The 23,984-nt window shown below is 44.9% G+C and overlaps 3 protein-coding genes and 1 non-coding gene across 4 annotated transcripts; 2 read left to right on the top strand and 2 right to left on the bottom strand.

Moving 5' to 3' along the window:
• Window positions 1-2,317: 2,317 nt before the first annotated feature.
• LOC125538439 (F-box protein FBW2-like) lies at window positions 2,318-5,346 on the top strand. Its single transcript, XM_048701693.1, has 2 exons — window positions 2,318-3,343; window positions 4,555-5,346. Exons 1-2 carry the CDS (start codon window positions 2,616-2,618, stop codon window positions 5,057-5,059), a joined length of 1,233 nt encoding a protein of 410 aa, XP_048557650.1. The 5' UTR covers window positions 2,318-2,615; the 3' UTR covers window positions 5,060-5,346.
• A 365-nt stretch (window positions 5,347-5,711) lies between these two features.
• Window positions 5,712-5,872, bottom strand: LOC125541867. The gene has a single exon (XR_007297707.1). It is a non-coding gene; the product is annotated as a U1 spliceosomal RNA (small nuclear RNA).
• A 199-nt stretch (window positions 5,873-6,071) lies between these two features.
• On the top strand, window positions 6,072-8,319 carry LOC125538438 (gamma-glutamylcyclotransferase 2-3). Its single transcript, XM_048701692.1, has 8 exons — window positions 6,072-6,333; window positions 6,447-6,523; window positions 7,023-7,076; window positions 7,538-7,594; window positions 7,683-7,723; window positions 7,803-7,874; window positions 7,958-8,037; window positions 8,116-8,319. Exons 1-8 carry the CDS (start codon window positions 6,225-6,227, stop codon window positions 8,178-8,180), a joined length of 555 nt encoding a protein of 184 aa, XP_048557649.1. The 5' UTR covers window positions 6,072-6,224; the 3' UTR covers window positions 8,181-8,319.
• A 128-nt stretch (window positions 8,320-8,447) lies between these two features.
• Window positions 8,448-10,294, bottom strand: LOC125538436 (aspartyl protease 37-like). Its single transcript, XM_048701691.1, has one exon. It carries the CDS (start codon window positions 10,206-10,208, stop codon window positions 8,739-8,741), a length of 1,470 nt encoding a protein of 489 aa, XP_048557648.1. The 5' UTR covers window positions 10,209-10,294; the 3' UTR covers window positions 8,448-8,738.
• Between the last annotated feature and the right edge of the window lie 13,690 nt (window positions 10,295-23,984).

Genomic DNA, 23,984 nt, shown 5'->3' with positions numbered 1-23,984 from the left:
AAGTCAATGAGGTGGTGAGAAAGCGAGGCTTGTAGCAAAAGGGTTCACGCAGAGACCCGACATCGATTACGATGTAACATACCCGCTTGGTATGAGTGGAATAATGTTTTGATACTAAATATCATTGGCAATAAAAATAATAATATTATCCATGCAGTTGATGGATGGAGTGGCTACATACTCATATGAGTCACTCACTTCAGAAGTCTCTATTGAAGTCCCTGAAGGGCTTATACTTCCAAATCCAAAAGCAAATCGCAACAAGTTTTGTGTAAAACTTCATAAGTCACTCTATGACTTGAAATAGTTGAAAATCATATGGTACTACCGACTAAATGAGTTCCTTCTTCAAAAGGATTGCTTGAATAGTCATGATTGTTTATGTGTTTTAATAAAGAAATCAGATGTTTTATTCCTTACATCACCTCAGTGTATATCGATGGTTTCATCATCAATGTCTCGAAAGGACCTAAAAATACATAAAATCATCTCAAGACGGAAAATTTGGATTCAACCAAATTTAGCTTAAGCTTACAACTTGAGCATTCTCTCAAGAATACTTATATTAGTCTACATATATCCAAAACATATACGAGAAGTTCAATGTGGATATATCATTTCAATAAAAGACATGTAATATGGTCATACTACCCCTGATAGGGTACAAATCCATTCATACCTAGGCATGTTAATGAAGTGATATCAGGACCTGAAGTTCTATATCTCACTAATGTCAAAGCACTCATATAATTGCAAACTATGTCAGGCCTGACACTATATTTGCTATCTATGTTCGGAGTGCAACCCCCAACAAAAGGTATATGGTCGATATAAGAAATATCAACTTATATCTCAAGCTCACAATAAATCTTGGATATTTCCATCAGGAAATACAAGATATGGCCATGATATGATATAATTATATTGGCTCTTTGTTTGATCCCAACAATGCCATATCAATGACTGAATTTGCTGGAATAGCCTTCGTATGGAAGTCATCTAAATGGGCTTTAATGGCTATTTCCAGTTATCATTCTGACGTAATTGCTTTATCTAAAATCATTGCAAAATATGTATGGCTTAGCAGAATGATTAATCACACTAAAAATCATGTGGTTGAGATTCATCAGAATTACATAACTTGATTTATCAAGATGCTACCACTTGTGTTACTCAAAAACTACAGGTTATATGAAGAGCAATATCATAAAGTACATTGCTCGAAAATTACTTATCCTCACGAATTATAGAAAGTGAGGAAACAATATGCAAACAACATACTTTCAAAATCCTACAGATTATCCATAATGTCATGATCATATCAATGGAATTTATATTACACATTCTCCAGGTTTGCAAAGTTCAGGGGGAGTAATTTCCCAAACCTATAACCTATCAACAATCCTAAGATTGTATATATTGTACTCTTTTTCCCTTCATGAGTTTTCCCTAATGGTTTCTTATAAAGGTTTTTAACGAGACAATATAAACACAAGTGCCCATATATGTCATACACTTTCTCTTTATATTTTTCCCACTGGGTTTTAAAGAAGTTTTCAATGGCATATCATATCGCACTCTTTTCCCTTATGAGTTTTCTATCAAAGTTTCTCATAATGGTTTTTAATGAGGCAATATCTTATCAAAGATCATAAGTCATACTTTCTATTTTCCCTATCAAGGTTTTTAAAGAAAGTACTCAAGACATATTAATTGTTCTCTAAACTCATCGATGATTTTTCTCCTTCTTCAAAGGTTTTTCTTATATGAGTTATCAAGAGACAATAATCATTATATGTTGCATCATTTTCTCCTTATTATTTTTCCCATTGGGTTTAAAGGAGTTTTAGCAACATATCTGCTATATTCTCCTCATATTTTTTCCACATGGTTTTTGGAGGAGACATTCAAGATTATTCAAAGAATTTGTCAAGATGATGGATGTACTAAAGAAGAGGCGTCGTACAAGGGGGAGTGTTAAGAATAGAATAGTTGCTTATTAAATAAGCTAATTAGGATTAAGTTAATTGTTAGATAGGTTGCTTGGTTCTCAAGCAACCATGTACTTTCTTGGCTCTCAAGGCAACTATGTAATTTCTTGGCTCTCAAGTAACTATGTGTTTACTTGACCGTCAAGCACCATGTGTACTTCCGCCTGAGTATAAATACCCCACTTCTATTATCAATAAAGACAGATGGATCATCTTTCATTCAAATTCTCTCGTTCTTTACTTTCTACTTTAAACATATCCAACCATGTTCCCAGATATTTGGTGGACCGCCTACGAGTTACCTATCCCAGCTATCCACTCAGTTTACTGCTCTCCTCCTTTGAATGCGAAACGCCACCGTGCACCCACAGTCCAGTTCTCCCGAATCCCCGAACCCACGAACTCCAAGAGGCAGCAGGGGCGTAGATCCGTCGGAGGGGACACGCGTCGCACATCAGCTCCTCCCATACGCGGCGTGGGTGGGGCATCTCCATTGCTACAAGAGGTTAGCTCAGCTCTAGTGAGCCGGATGTGCGCTTCTCCGCTCCTCCCCAATTCCAACCAAAAAGGGAACGGAAAACCCCAAAACAAACGCGGCGAGTTGGTCGAGGCAAATCGCCGGCGATGAAGCGTCGGAACCCTCCGTCCGGCGCCGGATTCCCCCGAGGAGAGGGCCCGGGGTGGGAGGCGAAGAGGGAGCGGCCTAATGGGGGTTGGAGAGGGAGACTGACGGCGCCCGTGGTGAAGTGGTCGCACGCCGAGGCCATGAAGAAGAAGCCCAAGGTTGGTGGCGGAGCAGCCTTGGTCGCAGATGGCGGAGGGTGGCGGATGGAGACTGAGGCGGAAATGGCCGGGCTTGATGGACGAAGCTGCGGCAGGGGAGGGTTTCTTGGAACGAGCTGGTCGGAGGCGGCGGAGAACAGCGCGGATGCGGCCACCGGAGGAGGAGAGAACGAGTGGTGTTTGCCCCAGACGGAAAAGGCGACTCCTTGCGAGGCCGTGGAAGGGGGCGGTGGAGGAGACGTGAGGGGCGACGAGGTCAAGGAGGAACTGTACGATTGGAGGTGGACGGAGGCCGCGAGCCCGGAGATAATGGCGCTGATACTGCGGGGCAGGTTCGCCGCCGACGAGATTGCGCGCGGGCCCGCGGCGGTGTGCAGGGCGTGGAGGGAGGCCGCTGCGTCGCCGGACATGTGGGGGGACGTGGACATCGAGGCCTGGTGCCGCCGCGTCAAATGCCGTGTCAAGGCCGACGCAGCTGTGCGCCGCCTTGTCGCCCGCTCCCAGGGCACGATCCGTCGGCTCTCCGCCTACCGCGTCGGCGACGCCGCGCTTGCCTACGTCGCCGCCTCGTAAGTCGCGCCCCATTGCCTGGCCCAAAAGGTTTGGTTCTTGGTTTCATAATGCTAGTAGGAGAAGGAAGCTGCCGTGACATGTCGTGTCGATGCCTTGTGAATTGTGGTGACAAGAAAAACCACTGCTTGAACTATTGAAATTCCCTATCTGATTTATCTAGTTTTGCACCACATTTAGAACTGTGGTGCGATGACTGCTAGTAAAATTGCCAATTTTGCATCAATAGTTCGGGAGACTCATAGTTTGGACCTGTGAGAACTACTCCTATATATTTGGGGTAGAAATTGATTAATTGCTTTCAAGCTGTAGAGTTTTTGCGTATTGTGCATTAGAGCTGCTGGTAGAGATTTTTCAGTTTAGTGATCAGGCACCAGTGATGGCACTGTAAAATCCATGTTTATATGATAACCATTTGTAGGTGGCAGCACACTTCTGTAAAAAAAAAGAAGTTTTGCTAACACACCTCCTACGTTTTTAGTCTCACAGAATGAATCAGAGTTCAGAGCCATACTTCTTTTCAGGGATTACACCGTCACACGCAAGCACACACCCACACAAGTGCATTGGGGATAAACCTCTGCTAATTTGCTACTGAAGGGCATCTGCTTGTGTGCAAATGTGAACATCATGATCTGCTATTTTGTTTTGAAAGAATGATAATCTGCTATTTTGATTCTATGATGTGTGGATATTGTTAGATGACATTAGGGCCAACTTTGTCTTCTCTCAAAACAAAATGAGAACCACTAGTTTCAGAGGATGCCGGTCCTAGTTTTTCTGAGGCTTCTTGTCATGTGAAGAAAATCACAACCAACTAGCTAATCTATTTCTTGATACATATCACATATTGCTTAATTTGTACTGCTTCAGTTCAGAACTTCTATGTACTCCCTCTGTTCACAAAAGCTTGTCCTTCAAATGGATGTATCTAGCATTAACTTGGTGTTAGATACATCTATTTGAGGGACAAGCTTTTCCGAACGGAGGAGCATATAAGATTAGGACTATAACGATACTTCTCTATGACATTGTGTGTAATGGCATTGCTCTGTTATGTGCCAGTCGGCTTAACGGTGCTACATCTTTTCTTTCCTGTCATATGCTGCAAATTTGGCACCTAATTTACCATTGCTGCAACTATTGAAGTTCTGATTCTTTACCAAAAAAATTGAAGTTATGATTGTGATGGTTAATTTCCACTGGACAGTGGGAAGTTGCTTAATGTCCTCCAGATCCCGATGAGCGAGATATCTGACCAAGCCGTGGAGAAGTACGTGAAATGCTTTCCTGCCCTAAGAGTGTTGGACATCAGTTACTGCGAGAAAGTCACATCGAGAGGCATGGAAGCAATAGGCCGACAATGCAAGTCGCTTGCTCAGCTGAAGAGGAACATGCCTCCCGAAGACAACAATGCAGCACCTAAAGTGGTTGAAGACGAGGCCCTGGCGGTTGCGAATACCATGCCAATGCTCAAGCAACTTGAGCTTGCATATGGTCTGTTCAGTGATGTTGGCCTTGATGCCATCCTGACCAAATGCCCTCTGCTGCGTACACTGGACATACTTGGCAGCTTGAATGTCAGGCTTGACGGGGACATCGAGGAGAGATGCTGCGCTCTCGAGTCGTTCCGGGAGCCATGGGAGCCTGATTACCACGAGAACTCCAGCAGCGGTGGCGATTACGACTACGATGACACCGAAAGCGATGATTGACTCTATGTGGTGCAAAATCCAGGGGGCTAAACGGCTGGTTTTTCGGGATATATCAGAAACTGCAGGCTTCCTTTTGGTTAAATGAAACATCAGTTTGAAATGCTTACTGTTGTCTGAGTGAGTTAAGCATTGTTTTTAACTACTGGAACTGAGTTAAACATTGCTCTGTATGTGCGTTGTTGATTGTGTGGATTGATCCTGCAATGTTACTTTGGGAAATGATCGTGTCTTTGTGTTCTGGAGTTATTGACTGGGGATTTGGCATGTGCAATCTTGATTGTTCCTGAATGCTACTTTTGCTTAGTGTTTGTAGGAGTAGAGTAAAAATGTTGGCCTTACCTTATGGTTTGGTAGGTGCTGCTTTGAATACTCCCTCCGTCCGTAAATACTTGTCACAGAAATGGATAAAAGTAGATATATGTAGAACTAAAATACATCTACATACATTCATTTCTCTGACAAATATTTCCGGACGGAGGGAATGTTAACAGAAGACTAGCAAATGGAAGCTCAGTTCCGTTTTCAAATTCTAGAAATATTCATAATTCAAAATAAACAAAAAGGAGCGAATATTTACAAATTCATAAGAATTCATGATGAACAAAAAGCAGCAAATGTATACAAATTCATCAAACTTTCAATTCAAGAATTGGCAGGGGCCGCGCGAACGCGTACCCCCTCTACCACAAATTATGACGTCCATTCTCCCACTTGGGGAGATGGTAAGCCAGCGCATCCACCAAGTGCAATGCGGACCACTAGCCTAGACCATGACTCTTCTTGATCGGCCATCGACCCCGTCCAGGTAAGTATGTTTAAAGGTGGCACCATGCCTTGGCTATATAGCACAGTCCCCGCTCCAGCCTCCTCAGGCAAGCGATGTGGTACTAAACAAGTTTAGCGACCTAACGACCTGACCTGATTTGTAACGTGGGCTGCCATGTTCGGGCCTTAACATGGGCCTCCAGCAGACCCAGCCAGTTGTCCTCCAACTGTCCAGCCGTCCTCGGGAGGGAGGTATCCAATCAGAGAAGTGATTCTCAAAAAAAAAAAAAATCCAATCAGAGAAGTGGCAGAGGCACCAACACCAACACGCGCCGCCGATACACATAGGATTCCACCGGAGCGGAGCAAGTGAGGGGAGGTAGACGAAGGAGGAGGAGGCATGGTGATGTGGGTGTTCGGCTACGGCTCCCTGGTGTGGAACCCCGGGTTCGCCTACGACGCCCGCCTCGTCGGCTTCGTCAGGGACTACCGCCGCGTCTTCTACCAGGGTGGGTACCATTAGCTAACTGATTACTCCGGCGGCCACTCGCCCGCGCTTCCCAGATCTATCTCGCTGACCCTCTGGTTTTTCTTCTTGGGGTTTTCGTCGCCGGATCGACAGGGAGCACGGACCACAGGGGCACGCCGGAGTTCCCCGGGAGGACCGTCACGCTGGAACACCAGCCCGGGTCCACATGCGTACGCCGCCCAACTCTCTGCTCTCAGATTAGGATAAACCCCTCCTTTGATGTTCAGATATCAGTTCCTTTTCTGTTCCTCACTGTCAGTGAATGACTGTTCGTGTCATTGACCACATACTGATTGCATAGCATCGCTTGATCAGATAGGATTGTCTGTGCCAGTGGTCTTGAACTTGAAAATGGAAGCTAGCTAGTTTATGCTAACGCAGAAACCAATTCATGATCGACGACTAAAAGTCGTCAAGCAAGATCAGTGAGTGCATTAGGATGGCGAATCGTACCTGCTCCGAGTTATCTCAGAAAACTTATGAGAGCCTAGATAGTAGTACATGCGAAATGGGTTAGTAAGTTCGTTAGTTCTACGCGTCTTTTCATTATGCTAATGCTCCCCAATATTGCTATGTTATTCTCTACTGGTATTTGTTTATTTCTCGTGGCTACTCTGTTAACGGAGTGTGAACATATTTTGCAATTGAATTTCTGTTGTACAACTGCAGTGGGGAGTTGCATACAAAATTTCAAGGGAGCAAGATAAGCAGACAGCCCTGGAGGTAAAAAGAAGAAAGATGTACTCCCTCCGTAGATCACTACTTTAGTGATCTAAATGCTCTTATATTAGTTTACACAGGGAGTATAGACTAAGTCAGACACGTGCAATTCACCAATGCTGTAGTACTTTGTAAATGATTATGCACAATTATTCCATGGTTCGGACAAGAATGCTGTTGTCTGTCTGTCATAATGGAGATAAATAGATTGGTTAATGGTATGAGTATGCTTTATTATATAGCTTGTTGAGATATTGATGATTCAGCCTTGAGCTAAGAAAAGCAAATTTTCTTTAAGAAAAGTAAGAACTCTTCGTTTGAACTCAGATACTTTGTCTAGATGCTACTTCGAGCAGCCCGTTTGTTCATCAAAGTAATACTGCCCTTGATCGGTGTTTTCATAAACTGACTTTGAGTTGCTTGCCTGCGTCTATTGTCAATTTACCTTCAACCTTGAATTGCAGTACCTGGAAGTAAGAGAGAAGCAATATGATGAGAAGGTTTACCTTGACTTGTATACAGTAAGAAATGACTACCAATTGCTTGAATTTTTTTTTATGTTCCAGATTGTTTGATATGTAATTACTCATTAATTTTGAAATGTTTCAGGACTCTTCCCTCAAAATACCAGCAGTCCAAGATATGATGGTGTAAGTGGTCTTGTGGTCTTAAAATGAGCTCTTGGTATAATTGGTTAAAGAAGCTGATGGAACTGAATTCTACCAACAGATATTTAGCCACCACAAATAAGGAGGCCAACCAAAACTATCTTGGTCCTGCTCCGCTGGAAGAAATGGCCAAGTATAGCACCTCCTTAACTTCAGCATTATTTTGTTTGAACTGAAACCGTGGTTAATTTTGATGATAATCTATGTTATGTTCAGGCAAATCTACCTAGCCAAAGGCCCAACTGGACCTAATACAGAGTATCTGTTCAAACTTGAGGACGCATTAAACAAAATAGGTAAGGTTGTCACATATGTTTTCTTTTTTTCTTATAGAAAATCTGCAAGTGTGTGCATCAGTTATGTGTTCATGGCAGGTGTTGTGGATCAGCATGTTCAGGATTTGGCGAATGCTGTGCGCAATTATGCAGACACCGTGTAATAATGTCGTTATAGGATCACATGAAGGTGGAATTGATTGTTGCGGAAGCATCTTTATTCTTGTAAGATCTGAATAGCTTGTGAGTTGTGAATATATCATGCCCCTCTATAGATGACAATATAAAAATTACATAAACTGAGATGGTAATGATGTTTCCGCACTCTATTGGTTCTCCTTCCATTTTACTCACACTGAGGACCAATGCAAGGAGCCTAGAAATAGTAGAATGGGACCCAAAAGAAAAAAAAAGAATTCCCTTGTGCGAATATAAAATTCACATTCCTTGTGGATTCACAAATTTCGTTCATTTATACAGTATGCAAAAAGGAAAAGAAAAAAGCATGCCCTTAGACCATTGTATCAATTCGCTTGATACATTTTCGGATGATATAGATATGATGTAAAAATGCACTCACAAATTCATCGAGTGTTGCTCCTTTTCTGCCCTCACTGTCCAGTTCAGATTTCTGAATGTTCAGAGAAGCAGAGCTCAATGCCATGCCGTACCTATCCTATTTGATGTCTACATTTGTTATGGGTAAATAATATAGAGAAATCCTAGTGAGTCATGGCTTCGCAGTTGGTCTTGACGAAGGTGATCCTCTCCCGGCGCAGGTTGTACATGACCTGAATGTTCTGCTGCTGGTAGTTGCCGAGGATGGACACCCCGTCCGTCTTGCCGATCATGAGGCACATCATCCCGCTCTCCCGGTCCTCCACGAACAGCTCCTCCTTCTCCAGCTTGAGCCACTCCCCGTCGAACGCCAGCGACATGGACGGCGCGTACACGCGGCTCATCGGCACCCCCTCCGGCAGGATGAAGCAGAGGTCCAGCCCCAGGGTCGACCCGGAGCCCCGCGGCAGCCTGATCTCCTCCTCCAGGTCGTCCACCAGCTCCTCGTACAGCGACTCCTCCAGGAACGTGATCGTGGACGCGATGTCGATGACCATCCCGTACGCGTCCGGCCCCGTGCCGCCGCCGCCGTCGCCGTCGCCGGACACGGGCTCGGGAGACGCCGCCACGTTGGGGTTGGGGTCGGGGTCGGGGGTACCTGGAGCCGTCGCGTTCATGCTGCTCCTCAAGGAGGAGGACATGGCCTTGTCGCCGATGGACATCCCGTTGAGGTTGAGGTAGTAGTAGGACGGGTACCGCGGGTTGATGGACATGGGCACCACGATCCGGTCCGACGCGTTGCGCATGGCCGTGGCGTCGGCGCCGAGGACCAGCCTCCCCGCGCTCCTGGAGGCCGGCGGGGGCAGGCAGTACATGAACCTCCGCACCGACAGCTGGGACACCAGCGAGAGCGGCCCGCGGCCGAGGCCCACCACCCCCGACACCTCCGCGGGCGGGCCCCCGACGCTGGAGCTGCTGCAGCCGAAGACGACGCCGTGGAACGAGTCGTCGCCGATGGTCAGCGTGTCCACGGCCAGCGTGCCCCTCGTCGTCGAGTTCCCGCCGTACGTGTAGGTGTACTGGCACACGTCGTCGTCGTCGTCGTCCTCGCTGCCGCTGCGCCCGCACCGGTGGGTGTCCAGCTCGTCGCACGTGTCGCTGTTGCACGGCACCACCGCGTAGGTGGTCGAGGCCATGGGGTTGAACACGGGGTCCTTCTGACGGTAGCACTTGACGCACGGCTGGCACTGCGTCCAGATGAGGTCGCTGGCCGTGTCGATGGCCGCCGTGAAGCAGCGCTGCGGCGTGCCCAGCCCGAGCTTCACCAGGTACTCGCCCCCGGCCGACAGCACCGGGGCCTCGCCCGCCACCACCTTGCGGTTGCGGGTCGGGTACAGGCGGGGCGTGATGCTGGCCAGCCGCTCCCGGCTGCGCTGGATGGCGCGCCGGAGGAGCTCGTGGTCGGTGATGTTGAGGCTTCCGGTGTCCACGGAGTCCACGCGGGCGAGTTCGAGGTGGTAGGACTGCCGCGGCGACTGCAGGCAGTACGCCGGGACGGCGAGGAGGGCGAGGAAGAGTAGCAGCGGCATGGCCTCCATGGCGCTGTACGTTGTAGTACTATGGTGGACTGACATGCAGCACGGCGGCAATTTGCGTGTTGGTCAGTAGATAAATGGGTTAAGTAGATCAAGCAGCGCCAATTCTTTGTTCCCGATTTGTTCGAGAGCACAGAAAGGCGGTGGAGGAAAGGTGAACTGGTCGAGGGTAGCATCGCTTCGTTGCATGACATCTTTGTGTTCTTTGCACGTATGCTCTCATCAGTTTCGGGGTTTGCTAATTACCACTAGATGGTAATTTTTTTAGAGAAGATGGTAATTATGTTCTACTGTCTTCGTCTCAAAATAAGTGTTACTGATTTAGTACAAAAATTGTGCAGGAGACAAAGAACACATAAATCAAGGACCACAATATCAAACCAGGGAACCCATTGAACAAGGTCGATTTGGAAGGAACCCAGCAAATGAATTTGTTCCGGAAGGAACACCTAAACCACCCTACAAAAACATCATGAAAGAGATCCCCCAGACAGAGCTCCTGGATCCGCTGGATTCATTGGTGCTTTCTATCATAAAGCTTGGGTGATTATTAAAAATGGCATCATGGCGGCGCTGTTTAAGCTGTTCGTGGGTGATGGCAGGGCAATTCACAAGCTCACTTGTGCCCATATCGAGCTAATCCTTAAGAAGGTTGAGGCCCTGGAGGACGACTTTAGACGTATTATCCTCCCTCATAGCTTCTACAAGTTGTTCGCAAAGCTCCTTGCCACCCGTGCCTGTGGTCACATGTCGGAAATAGTATGGATCAACCAATCCACCTTCATTAAGGGGCACAACATCCATGATAATAACTTCTTGTTGGTTCTCCAGGTTGCACACAAGATCCATGCTAGGAAAGAGTCGAGACTCTTCTTGAACCTTGACATTACAGAGGCATTTAATTCTCTCTCACAGCCTTTTTTGTTCGAGGTCCTTATGGCTGAAGTCTTTGGCTCAAGTTAGCTATGTTGGATCGTCGTTCTTCTTTACTAGGCAAGTACCAAGCTAATCGTGAATGGTGTTCTAGGCAGGTGCTTCCATCACGCTCGTGGACTTCAGCAAGGGGACCTGATATCCCCTTTGTTATTCGTCATTGCCATGGGCGCGTTAACTACGATTACCAATCGAGCTATGGTGGATGGAGTTGTCAGCTCATTCCATGGTATCGCTGCCACCCAAAGGCTGTCAAACTATGATGACAGCGTGGCTCTTTTTGGCAGGCCGTCAGTTCAGGACCTACACTTCGTTAGGGAACCTCTTGGGGTATTTGGTGAGGCTTCGGATTTGTGGATAAATTATAGTAAATCATGTGATGTCCTAATCACAAGCAGCGATGAGGTAGTGTAACTCCCCGAGTCCGTTGTGCCAGGTGTCTTCCAGTTATTCGCTGTTGTTGCCTTGTCATTTGCTTGTGTGTCATGCATTTCATATCATGTCATCATGTGCATCGCATTTGCATACATGTTCGTCTCATGCATCCGAGCACTTTCCCCGTTGTCCGTTTTGCAATCCGGCGCGCCTATGTCATCCGGTGTCCCTTTTTGCCTCTTTTCGTGTGCGGGTGTTAAATGTTCTCGGATTGGACCGAGACTTGCCAAGCGGCCTTGGTATACTACCGGTAGATCGCCTGTCAAGTTTCGTACCATTTGGACTTCGTTTGATACTCCAATGGTTAACCGAGGAACCGTAAAGGCCTCGTGTGTGTTGCAGCCCAACACCCCTCCAAAGTGGCCCAAAACCCACCAAAACCCCCTCCATCGTCTCGGTCGTTCGATCACGATCGCGTGGCCGAAAATCACACCTCATTTGGAGCCTCCTAGCTCCCTCTACACATAAATATGTGTCTCCCTCCGAATTTCTCGCGCAGGCAAACCCCAGATCCAACTCCCTCCGCGCCGTCGGACATGTCCGCTCGCCGGCGGACGCGTCCACCCCGCCGCCACATCGCCCCGTCCAATGGGAGTGCGCCACCTCAGTATCACCGCCACCGCAACCAACTAGCACCCGCCACCTCAGTGCCGCGCCGCCCCACTTCGCCGCGGGCCCGCCGGAGCCCATCACGGGCCCGCCCGGCCCATCCGGTCGTCGCCGCCGCATGCCCACCGGCGCGTGCCCGCACCGCAGCTCGCCGCCCGTCGCCGGACTTGCGCCGCCCTTCGCCGGAGTTCTCCGCGCCGCCGCCTGGGAGATGCCGCTGTCCGTCGCCGAACCGCATCGCCGCCGCCTTACGCCGCGCCTCCTCCGCCCCAAGCTGCTCTCGCCGGCGCCGCCACCTTCGGCCGCCACACCGCCGGACTCCGGGCCGCCGACCCGAGCTTCGGCCCCGCCGCTTCTTCCTCGCCGGACTTCTCGCGCCTCGCCGGAGCTCCACGTCTGGCCGGATCCGTCCAAGTTGGACCAGATCCACCACCACGCCGAACCAAACACCTCCCTCCGTCCCGGATCTCGTCGTCCCGCACCGCTCCGTCCCGTTGACTTTCTCGAAGAGGTTGAAATTCCACTAACTCCCCGTAATTTTTGGCAATTTTCATCGCATCATAACTCTGCAACTGTGGCTTCATTTTGGGCGTGTAGCATATCAAATTGTTCGTATCGACGAGTACTTCATTTCATTTCATTGCATCATGTTCATTTGAGCTCATCTTGATGCCCTAAATGCTGTTGGAAGAGTGCTAGTTTCTGTTAGTTTCAGATTCATATCAGTAATTGGTCATTTATCATTTTTGCCATGATTAATGTGTGCCTCCTATGAACTTAAGCTCTACATGAGTTTTGAAGTATGCCATGCCATCTTTACATGGGTGTATGCCATGTATTTTTGTGATCTCTGTGGTGACTAGCACAAGCATGCAAAGTAGCCCTCGTAATGTTGCTGATTTCAGGGACTTAGAAATATTCTAAGTCTTTGTCCTGTCAATATTTTTATGCTATGTATTCTTGCTGCTACAGAGTGATCCATGCCTCTTTTGAGCATGATCAGTAAGGATGTTTTGTATATATTGTGATGCTCTACCCATCCATGTCTTTGTTTGCAATTATGGAGCACCCTAGCTTGACTCAATCGAGCTCTACTTTTGCTATAAAATGTTCCTGGTAGATTGTTTACGTGTTAAGCAATTTTGCCGAGGTTGTTGTAGTTGATCCATGCATTCTATGATGTTGTTCTTGCCATGTTTAGCTTCTATGCCATGTCTACTTGCTGGGTGTATGCTTAGTTTGTCATGCCATGCCTTGTGGTGAGTGCATCGAGCTCGTAAACATGCCTACTTGATATCTGGTTTGCCATGTTCCAGTTTTCTGCTAAGTCTAAATCTGTTAACGATAATTGATATGTTCACATGGATGCCATTGTATTTTCTGATCCCTTTTGGCTTATGGTCAGTAAAGGACTTTTGTTGTATGCTTTGAGTTGCTTCACGCCATGGCCTGCTTTGCCATGATATGTTCCTGTAGCCACTACAAGAAATGTGTTAATCCATGACGGATTTCTGATGACGTTCCCAGGAACCGTCACGATCGTTGACGGATTTTTCTTGTTCGTCATGAAATCCATCACAGATTAATGTGACGAGAGCAAACCGAGGGACAATGGCGCCCTTATGATGAACCGTCATGGATACCGTCACGAGTCGACTAGTTGTACACCAAACATAACGTCATGGATGGCTCATGTTGATGTGCCATAAAGTTGTTGAATCATCACGGGCGACCTTCGGGTGTTTTTTTAGGAAAACAGAATGCTGATGTTGTTGCATGTCCCGACGTTACTTGGGGGGGGGGGGTACTGCTGCTATAGTGTTGTCTCGGGTTTGGCCTGCTCCAAGTCTTTTTTACTTTTTTATACAAAAAGACATGACGGGCCTGGCGCCCGTTAATGTGTATTCTACCGCGCCCCGCACTTGGGCGTCCCATTACTATGTACTTTATTCCGGAAAAATAAACGTGGCATCATGACTCGAACTAGACACCTCCCGCATTGAGGTTTGATAGTATAAGCATCCTGCCACACAACAGGATCTGATAAGCTTCAACTTTTTCTTTCAATTATTATTTCCTTTTTCCATTTTTCGTTTCTTTTCTTACTGCTTTCTTCCCTCATTGATTTTCATTTTTTCTTTTCTTAAATACGTGATTTTTTTTTTTCAAAATTGATGATGTATTTTAGGAGAGCTCCTGTTCGCTGAAAGGAGCGTACTGTCCAGCTCATTCGCAAGCGCTAGAGGAAATATCAAGAAAAATAAAAGGGCGTGGTGAGGAGTCGAACCGATGACGTCAATGTCAAGGACGGTGAACTAAACCAGTCAAACTAGCGGCATTTGATAGCTCAAAGGCAGCGCTAAAATTAAAGTACATAATACAGCAGCATATCCGATTTTGTTTCAACATTTCTTGGAACAATGTGAAATCGTGAACACAAATTGAAATTTGAACCATTTTTTGGAAAAGTGAGCAAAAAATTGAAAAAAAAAGAACACAAATTTGGGATTTCAAACCGTTATTGAAATTTTCTTATATGGGATGAACAAGTTTTTTATATACATTGAACATTTTGGTAATGTAAGTTGAACAATATTTAAATACACATTGAACATTTTGTGATATATGCCAAACAATATTTAATACACAGTGAACATTTTTGGGATATAGGCTGAACAATATTTAAATATACATTGAACAATTTGTGATATACACTGGACAAATATTTAAATACAGAGTGAACATTTTTAGGATATACGCTGAAGTATTTTTAAATACACAGTGAATATTTTATAAAATTACATTGAACATTTTTTAATATACAACAAACTTTTCCTAAATGTACAAAGAGGACTACTGCTGCTGTGTCGTGCCGACGTTGGGCCGCGCTAAGTATATTTTTACAGAGAGAAAAACGGTGTTTTTTTTCATAAACCTTTGTCTTTAAATTAAAAAAAGGAAAAACTGCCAGAAGGCATTGAACTAAGGGACCTCACGCTTATATTCCTTGGTCGCTACAGCTTGGGTATATCTACGTTTCTGTTAAATGCCTTTTTAAGATCTTACTTACGGATAAAAGTAGCCAAGTTGTTTAGTTAAAAAAAGGTGATTGAACGGGGATTTGAACCACGTAGCACTAATCTCTTGAGTTGGTTAGGTGGACAGTGGTATCCCAAACCCACTAGGGTTCAAATCCTGGTGCTCGCAGTATTTCTGGATTTATTTCAAGATTTCCGGCGATGCGCTTTCAGTGGGAGGAGACGTTCCCGTCGACGACGAGGCGCCTACGGTGACTTCGTAAATCTCAAGATGATATGCCGGCTCAGTCTCTCGGAGGTGCTCATAGGGGTAGTGCGTGCGTGCGTGCGTTCATAGGGGTGAGTATATGCGCGTGTATATGAGCGTTTGTGTCTGTACTGATGCTCAAAAAAAAAACAAGCCAAGTTTTTTTTCAAGATTTTTATAGTACTTTTCACGTGTAGGCAGCAATATGTCTTTTTTCTTTTGCGAAAAGACAACAATAGTTATGTACTGTCCGAGTTAACGTCAATTTATAGCAAACATTTGCGAAATCTCCTAAAAAAATGTGCCCATCTTATGAATCAATAACATTGTTCCATGCCCATTTGTAAGAATTGTCTACCATATTTTGATATTATTATCATTTTTTAATAGGTTGCAAATAGAAGTTAAGTTATCCCTGAGTATATTTTGAAATTTTCATCTATCTCTTGGATATGAACTAAAATAAAACATAATCCCTTAAATATCTATTTTTGAAATGTTTAAACCTTATTTGACTTTCATATACAACAAATTGCACTAGCTCTAGTAAGCACACATAAATTCATTTAAACCATAGAAAAATTAAATCATCTAAAAAATTATTGAAACTCCTATAAAAGAAAATATATGTATTATAGTACATGTGACAACTTCATAGGGGCATGCTGCATATTTTAATTAAAATAAGAACATCACATTAATGGAACCCGAACCTGAGACATAAATTTTAAGCGCATAGCACCTTAGAACTTGGCAACTTGTATTTAAAAAATGGTTAACATTTTTTCGAGAAATAAATTCAGACATGTATTTTAAAAAAAGATCACCATGTATTTAAAAATAGTTCAACGTGTATAAAAATGTTGTGTGTGCATACAAAAAATGTACAACGTCTATTGAATAAAGTACACATGTATTTTTCTAAAATAAAATGAAATTGAATAAAAATAAAAATTTAAACTAAAAATAAACAGAAAACAAAAACCCAAAAAATGATGAAAATTGTGCAACACATAAAACCAATAATAGAAACACAAATAAAACCTTTAGTTTTTTTGGAGCAAAAAAAACTGTGAGCTTGGCCTGGAGATTAATTGAATGGGAAATCTTTTCCAATAAATAAAGTGCACAGATTGATTTAAATAAAAAGATACAAATGACGTCCGTGAAACTTTATCGGCAAGATTAGGAAATCAACTATTATAGCTAGAAATTAATTTAATACCAAAATATAAACAAAGGATATCATTTGATATATTTTTACGTCCATTTGCTATATTTATAGGTGTTTAATGAATATAACTTGACTTTGAGCAACAAATGTGGAAAATAATGGCCAGAAATGCATAGTAGAAGAGTGTGAGAATGGCAGGAGCTACAAATCTATGTCAACTTTTTTCCACTCTATTTTTATAGTTGGTTATTCTCTATTACTTATTTTAAATCTATGTCAAAATTTGGCATCTTCCGGAGTATGTTTGCTACATTTCAGCCATTAAGTGCATTTCTACACATTTAACAAATATAATTCAAATTTGAATTCAAGTGGTAAAAGGTTGGCAAAATTGGGTTGAAAAAACATACTCATGTTCTTGAGTCTACGTTTAGGCCTTATACAAGAAAGTGAAATGAATTCGAAACACGAGGGTGCCAAGACTCAACTCGGAGCATGGAGTTTTCTGTTTTTTTAGTTTCGAGGGTGCCAAGACTCAACCCCGAACTCAATGCGCACCGCCGCCATGGTGGCAGTGGCTACGACGAACGTGGCAGAAACAACGGCGGGCATGATGAGGCGTCCTGCGGTTGTGGCCAGCACCCTTGGGTGGGGTACTTCGATCCCATGGGGTGCGTCGTTCCCACCCCCCCTCCCCGTGCGCCCTGGGTGCCCCCGAACTCTGCAGGCATCCTCGGGTCTTGACTTGGTGCACCAACGTAGGTGTACCCGATCATGTACTTTGGCATGTCGCCTGCTTTGTACGCCGCCCCTCCATACACATGGGACGTCAACGCCATGATGCACATCGCGTTCCCCCGGCACTAAAGTGGACAATGGACACATGAGATGCATCTCATGTCACCGGGGACTCAGGTAGCCTCACCTTGTCTCGTTCCCCATTAGCGTCTGATTCTCGTTCCATAACAGTCGGTAATGGGGCCCGCCTTCCTGTTGTTGCCATCTGTAGCGCTCGCCTCCCCCCTTGCCTGTTTCATATTTCAAAAATCCTTCTCTCGCCTAATATTGTTAAGAACCTTATTTCAGTCCGACAATTTACTCATGAAAACCTTGTTTCTGTGAAATTTGACCCTACTGTTTTCCCCGTGAAGGATCTGGTCAGCAAGGCCCTACTCTTGAGGTGCAATAGTGGAGATGATCTCTATCCGTTTTCAAGCAATAATGGTCGCTCCTCTCCGATGGTCCTCACCATCTAGTCGTCAATTTGACTTGGCCACCCCAACTCATCTACTTTAGCTCATTTTCCCCTTGATTTCTTAGACTCATGTAAAAAAGGTGTCCATGACTCCATGCCAACTTGGCAAACATACTCGCCTCCCCTTCCCCACTCTACATCCTTCGCTACCACGCCTTTTCAATTAGTCCACTGCGATTTATGGACCTCGCCAGTTGTTAGCTTTTCTGGTTATAATTATTACTTGTCATATTGGATGATTTTTCGCATTATTCATGGACATTTTTCTTTCCGAACCAAATCTGATACGTCTTGAACCTGGAGTTTTGTTTTTTTATTTTGAAATGCAAACGAACTCTGAAAAACATGAAAGTTCATGTTGGAAAAAATGTTAAGATGTTTGTGTTCAAATAAATTATAAAAGAAATAGATTCCATTTCATTTATCAATGTCCAAGAACAAATTAAACTTAGTAAAATAAAACTAAGAAAATAAGGAAAAAAAGAAAAGCACAAAAATAGTACAGTACGTACCTTGGATTTGAACCAAGGATCTCATTTACATTTCTAACGACACAAAACCACCGTATTAAGCTACAGTTTTAATATAAACTCACACATGCCTTTTTATAGTAGTAGAAAGATCTTTTATAGCCTGCTGCCTTCTGATTGGCTGAACCAGACCTCCCACGGATCACGCCTCTCCACTGTCCATCCTTACCTGATCCAACGGTCGCCGCTCCTTCTACTCTCTATCTGTGCTTTCCCAAATTCTTATCCTCTCACACAGCCACACGAACGAGCACCATGCCAGCAGCCGCCGCGCCCGAGAAAATCCACAAATCGGAGTCGCCGGACGTGCGAAGGGCCGCCGCCCGCACCTTCCACCACAGCACGCAGGTGAGCCACACTTTACGCCGCCTCTCTCTCTCTCCTATGTTCTCCGCTCTAATCTCTCTCCTCCTTGCAGCAATGGAGGCCGACCGCCCATGGGATCGCCCGAGATCACCTCCGAGCCGTCGTTCTCCTTCGAATTCGTTGGGATCCGGCTGGATCCGGACGCAGCGCCCAGCTCCTACCTCCCCGCCTCGCTTGGGTCGTCGGCCACCTCGACGATGTCATACCGCTCGCGGGATCCAGCGCCACCGTTGGCTGGCCACTTCCTCGCCTGGAGGAGATGCCCCCACTTCGGCGCCTCCCCACACGAGCAGTAGCAGCGAACGCCTCACTAAGGGCGTCTCCGGTGGTGTCTTTTTTTAAAGAAGTTTGCCAGATCTATGCCAGAAAAACAATGGCGATGAACTCCGATTACGTCCCGCGAAGGCTGTGCGGCGCTTGATGTAGTGGATGTAGAATATCTCCGGACGAAGTAGTAGGCCAGATCTGGAAAAAAGAATTTGTAATTACAAGTTTTTTTGTTGTGTATTTCTTCCTTTTGGTAAAAATAAAATTTAGTTATTTGGTATCTTTATGCAATTTTCCTTTCTATTCATAAGGCAATGGGCATACATAATCAGAAAAATTCTTATACCGACTCAAAGTTTCCATGGACCAAGAGAAACAAATGGATCGGCCAATGTCTCGATTAAAATTAGTGGGCCGTGGATGGATCGAAATTTTAATGGGCCAAAATACTTAAGATGGGCCAACGGTCTTGGACAGGGTTGAAATTTAGTGGGCCAAAACTCTGATTAGCCCGACTACTACATGGGCTGCCATGTCAGATACATGTTGGTCGCCATGTCAGATGATGACATGGAATGCATGATTAATGCTGTTATCGGGCAGTAAACTGTGACGGTCAAGAATCATCATGGATCCATGACGGTTCTTGAGATCCATCATGGAGTGCATGGCGCTCAAATTATGACGCGATATACATGACGGATTTCAAATTCGTCAAGGACGACCTACCATGACGGATTTGCACACATGTATGACAGTTCGAATCCGTCATGGATTAACACATTTCTTGTAGTGAGCATGTTGTTATCGTACTCTAAACATTGCTTCCTGATGTTAAATTCCTGACATGTTGTTATTTTCACTAAGTCTGTAACCTGATATCTTTTGCACTTTTGCCATGCTTGTTTGAACCTGCTATTGAGTGAATTAGCCGTAGCTCAGTGTTCATCTTTTGTCAAGCATCTTGAGTGGATCACTTCCATGTGATTTGTTGTTATGTTAGAGTGCAGTAGCTTGTTGTTCTTGATGCATTTATATGGCCTCGTGCTATTAATCGCAGCTTTGCGCCATTATTGTTTTGTTTGCCATTTCCAAACCGTGCATTCGATTCCGATGATCTTTATATCGATTTCGACCGAAATCAACTCTTCTTTCCAGCGGCACTCTTGGTTTGCCAAGTTGAGGCCAGGTTCAATCATTTCTTTCCAAAGCATGCATATGCACCACATATCGCATCCCGCATATCATGCCATGTTTTGCATCATGTTGTTTGTGCATTGCACGTGGTTGATTGTGTCTCCCTTTTGCTTGTGTTCTTGCTTTGGGTAGAGCCGGGAGATGAGTTCGTGTTCGAGGTACCCGTTGAGTACGCCTACGAGGTTCAAGCTTTCGTCAACTCGGAGAACTTTGCAGGCAAGATGACCATACCCTCGAAATCACTTCTATCTTTGCTTGCTAGTTGCTCACTCTTTTGCTATGCCTATGCTACGATACCTACCACTTTCTATATCATGCCTCCCATATTGTTAAGCCAAGCCTCTAACCCACCTTGTCCTAGCAAACCGTTGTTTGGCTATGTTACTGCTTTGCTCAGCCCCTCTTATAGCGTTTTTAGTTGCAGGTGAAGATTGGAGTTTGTTCCATGTTGGAACATGGATATTTGTTGGGATATCACAATATCTCTTATTTAATTAATGCATCTATATACTTGGTAAAGGGTGGAAGCCTCAGCCTTATGCCTGGTGTTTTGTTCCACTCTTGCCGCCCTAGTTTCCGTCATACCGGTGTTATGTTCCTTGATTTTGCATTCCTTATGCGGTTGGGTTATAATGGGAACCCGTTGACAGTTCGCCTTGAATAAAACTCCTCCAGCAAGGCCCAACATTGGTTTTACCATTTGCCACCTAGCCTTTTTCCCTTGGGTTGGCCAGCCCGAGGGTCATCTTTATTTTAACCCCCCCGGGCCAGTGATCCTTTGAGTGTTGGTCCAAACTAGAGTCCTGTGCAGCGCCCCCTCGGGGAAACTCGAGGTTTGGTTTTAGCTGTACGGAGCGCTCATCCGGTGTGCCCTGAGAACGAGATATGTGCAGCTCCTATCGGGATTTGTCGGCACATCCGGGCGGCTTTGCTGGTCTTGTTTTACCATTGTCGAAATGTCTTGTAACTGGGATTCCGAGTCTGATCGGGTCTTCCTGGGAGAAGGAATATCCTTCGTTGACCGTGAGAGCTTGTGATGGGCTAAGTTGGGACACCCCTGCAGGGTTTTGAACTTTCGAAAGCCGTGCCCGCGGTTATGGGCAGATGGGAATTTGTTAATGTCCGGTTGTAGAAAACCTGAAACTTATCTTAATTAAAAATGCATCAACCGTGTGTGTAGCCGTGATGGTCTCTTCTCGGCGGAGTCCGGGAAGTGAACACGGTGTTGGAGTAATGCTTGAACATAAATAGTCTAGGATCACTTCTAGTTCACAATCGTGCTTTGCCTCCTCTCCTCGCTCTCACTTGTGTATGTTAGCCACCATATATGCTAGTACTTGCTGCAGCTCCACCTCATATCTTTTCCCTACCTATAAGCTTAAATAGTCTTGATCGCGAGGGTGTGAGATTGCTGAGTCCCCGTGACTCACAGTTTACTTTCCAAACCAGTTGCAGGTGCCGATGTTACCGTGCAGGTGATGCATCTGAGCTCACAGAGAAGCTCGATGACGATCGTGTTCGTTATGTTCCGTTTTCAATTGATCAGTAGTGGAGCCCAGTTGGGACGATCGAGGATCTGTAGCATTAGGGGTAGTCTTCTTTTATTTTGGTTCCATAGTCGGACCTTGACTGTATCTGGTTGATGTAATGCTTTATTCATGTATTGTGTGAAGTGGCGATTGTAAGCCAACTATGTATCCCTTTCCTTATTCATTACATGGGTTGTGTGAAGATTACCTCTCTTGCGACATTGCCTTCAATGCGGTTATGCCTCTAAGTCGTGCTTCGACACGTGGGAGATATAGCCGCATCGAGGGTGTTACAAGTTGGTATTCAGAGCCTTCCCCGACTTAGGAGCCCCCTGCTTGATTGAATCGTTGGCGTTGTTGAGTCTAGAAAAATGTTTTGAGTCATTTAGGATTATATATATCAGAGAGTAGGATTCTTTTTACTCCTCAGTCCCTTCGTCGCTCTGGTGAGGCATCATGACGTAGAGTTTTGACTCTTCTCTTCTCAAATTGCACTAAAAAATTAGGATCACGCGGGTATCTTGGAATCGTTCCGATGGTTTTGTGACAAGAACATTGTTCTTGGTGCCTCCTGACATTTAGGGGTTGTGGCAGTGTCCCGGGGAGTTGAGCTCCGAGGTGTTGTCGTCACAATTTTATCGTTGCAATTCTAGAATACCTGAGTTTCGCCGACATCGAAAATCTCTTTTATGCAGTTGTTGGTGCGATAACCTCGACACCACCCAGTACTAGGGCAAGAGTTCGGGAGTATTGCCATAATTCATATAACGGATGCTTTTCAAAGGTTGAGGTAAATGATTTCCGAAGGTTTCTTGGTTATGTGTTGAAGGATGGATACAGCTGGATGTAGGATTTGCTAGTTTTGGGTGAGATATTATGCTTCCCCTGTATCCCCAACACCTGATTGCATAACCAGAAAATTTTCGGGAGTTTATAAGTGGGAATTCAAGTAGCTCCTAGGATATCTTTCTGACAGATGTATGATATGAAATTGGGGTTCGACGTCTAGTGGTCCGCCCATCCACGGTTGGTTTTATAGTGGTCTCATTGTGTCTTAAAGATTCCTTGGCTATGCTGACTCGGGGACGCTTCGTATGTCATGTGCACTGCCTTGTACATGATGGTGTTGTATGATCGAGCCCGTGTGGGCCCCACCACGAAAACTTCGGACGAAATCTCTATCATATGTTTGTTCTGGCTTATTCTGCAAGCCAATCCTTTGTTCTGTTTTTGAGTGTGGTATTCGAGTTGCTTCGAAGTCAAACGTTGATTCCATACCTTTTCCTAAATGGTGTTCTCATACTTCTATGTGAATACAAATCCTTCATGATAATCGAGATTGTCATGTCAATCCTTTTTTCAACCGGTGTGTTTTCTCTTCGAGTGGATCCGTTCTTTTTCAACATCCGCAAGATCAACTCGTCTTCTCCATGTTGTTTGTTTCATCCGTCCCAAACTGCCTTTGTTTTCCCCCCCTCCCCCCCTTTTTTTTTTTCAAGGACTCAGATTCCTTAATCAAGTATCCATCTTATTGATGTGAAGTCTTTCCATTCCTTTCCGTCAATGTTCTGATCCGGTGTTTCTCAGGAAGATTCTACGGAGCTTCAAGTTCGTCACTCTTCACTCATTTTCTTCTCCGGTGGATTCAAGTCAAGCTCTCTTGATCATATCCTTTTCTTGTTTCAAATGTCTTCTCTTGCCGGTGCACCTCTTTATCATTCACTTCTCACTATTCATTTGTTCCGGAGTGCTGAAGATATCTCGAAGATTCGTGTTTCCACTCCGCTTTCATTCAAGCTCCTTCAAGGATGTTATCTCATTCAAGCCGTTTAATTCTACCGATGCTATGTCTCTTCAAAATCATTCCAAAGGTGTTTCTTTTGAGTGGGCCCTAACCCACAGGTCTTTTCCCAGGATCTTACCCGACTCTTCTATTTTCCCGGAGCTATCCTAAATTCTTTTCAAAGTTTGATGTAAGAATGAATTTTTCATCAGTCAAATGCTTTCTCCAAGATCGGTCAAATTCTTTTCGTTGTTGGTTCAACCTTTCTAATTGTCATCCCGGAGTATCTCAACGATTCATGGTGGTGCTTCTAATCATCATTCTCTACTTTTGAAGACCGAAGAAGAGTTTGTTTTCCTCCAAATCTTATCTATCCTTTCAAAGATTCATGGTTCTAGCTTGCTGCCATCCTCTCATAATTGTTTTGATTGTGAGAATTCTTTTTAACCATC

This window comes from Triticum urartu, chromosome 2 (assembly GCF_003073215.2).
Source record: "Triticum urartu cultivar G1812 chromosome 2, Tu2.1, whole genome shotgun sequence".
NCBI classification, from domain to species: Eukaryota; Viridiplantae; Streptophyta; class Magnoliopsida; order Poales; family Poaceae; genus Triticum; species Triticum urartu.
The sequence above is the reverse complement of the archived record's forward strand: the minus strand, read 5'-3'. Positions and strand labels throughout refer to the sequence as shown.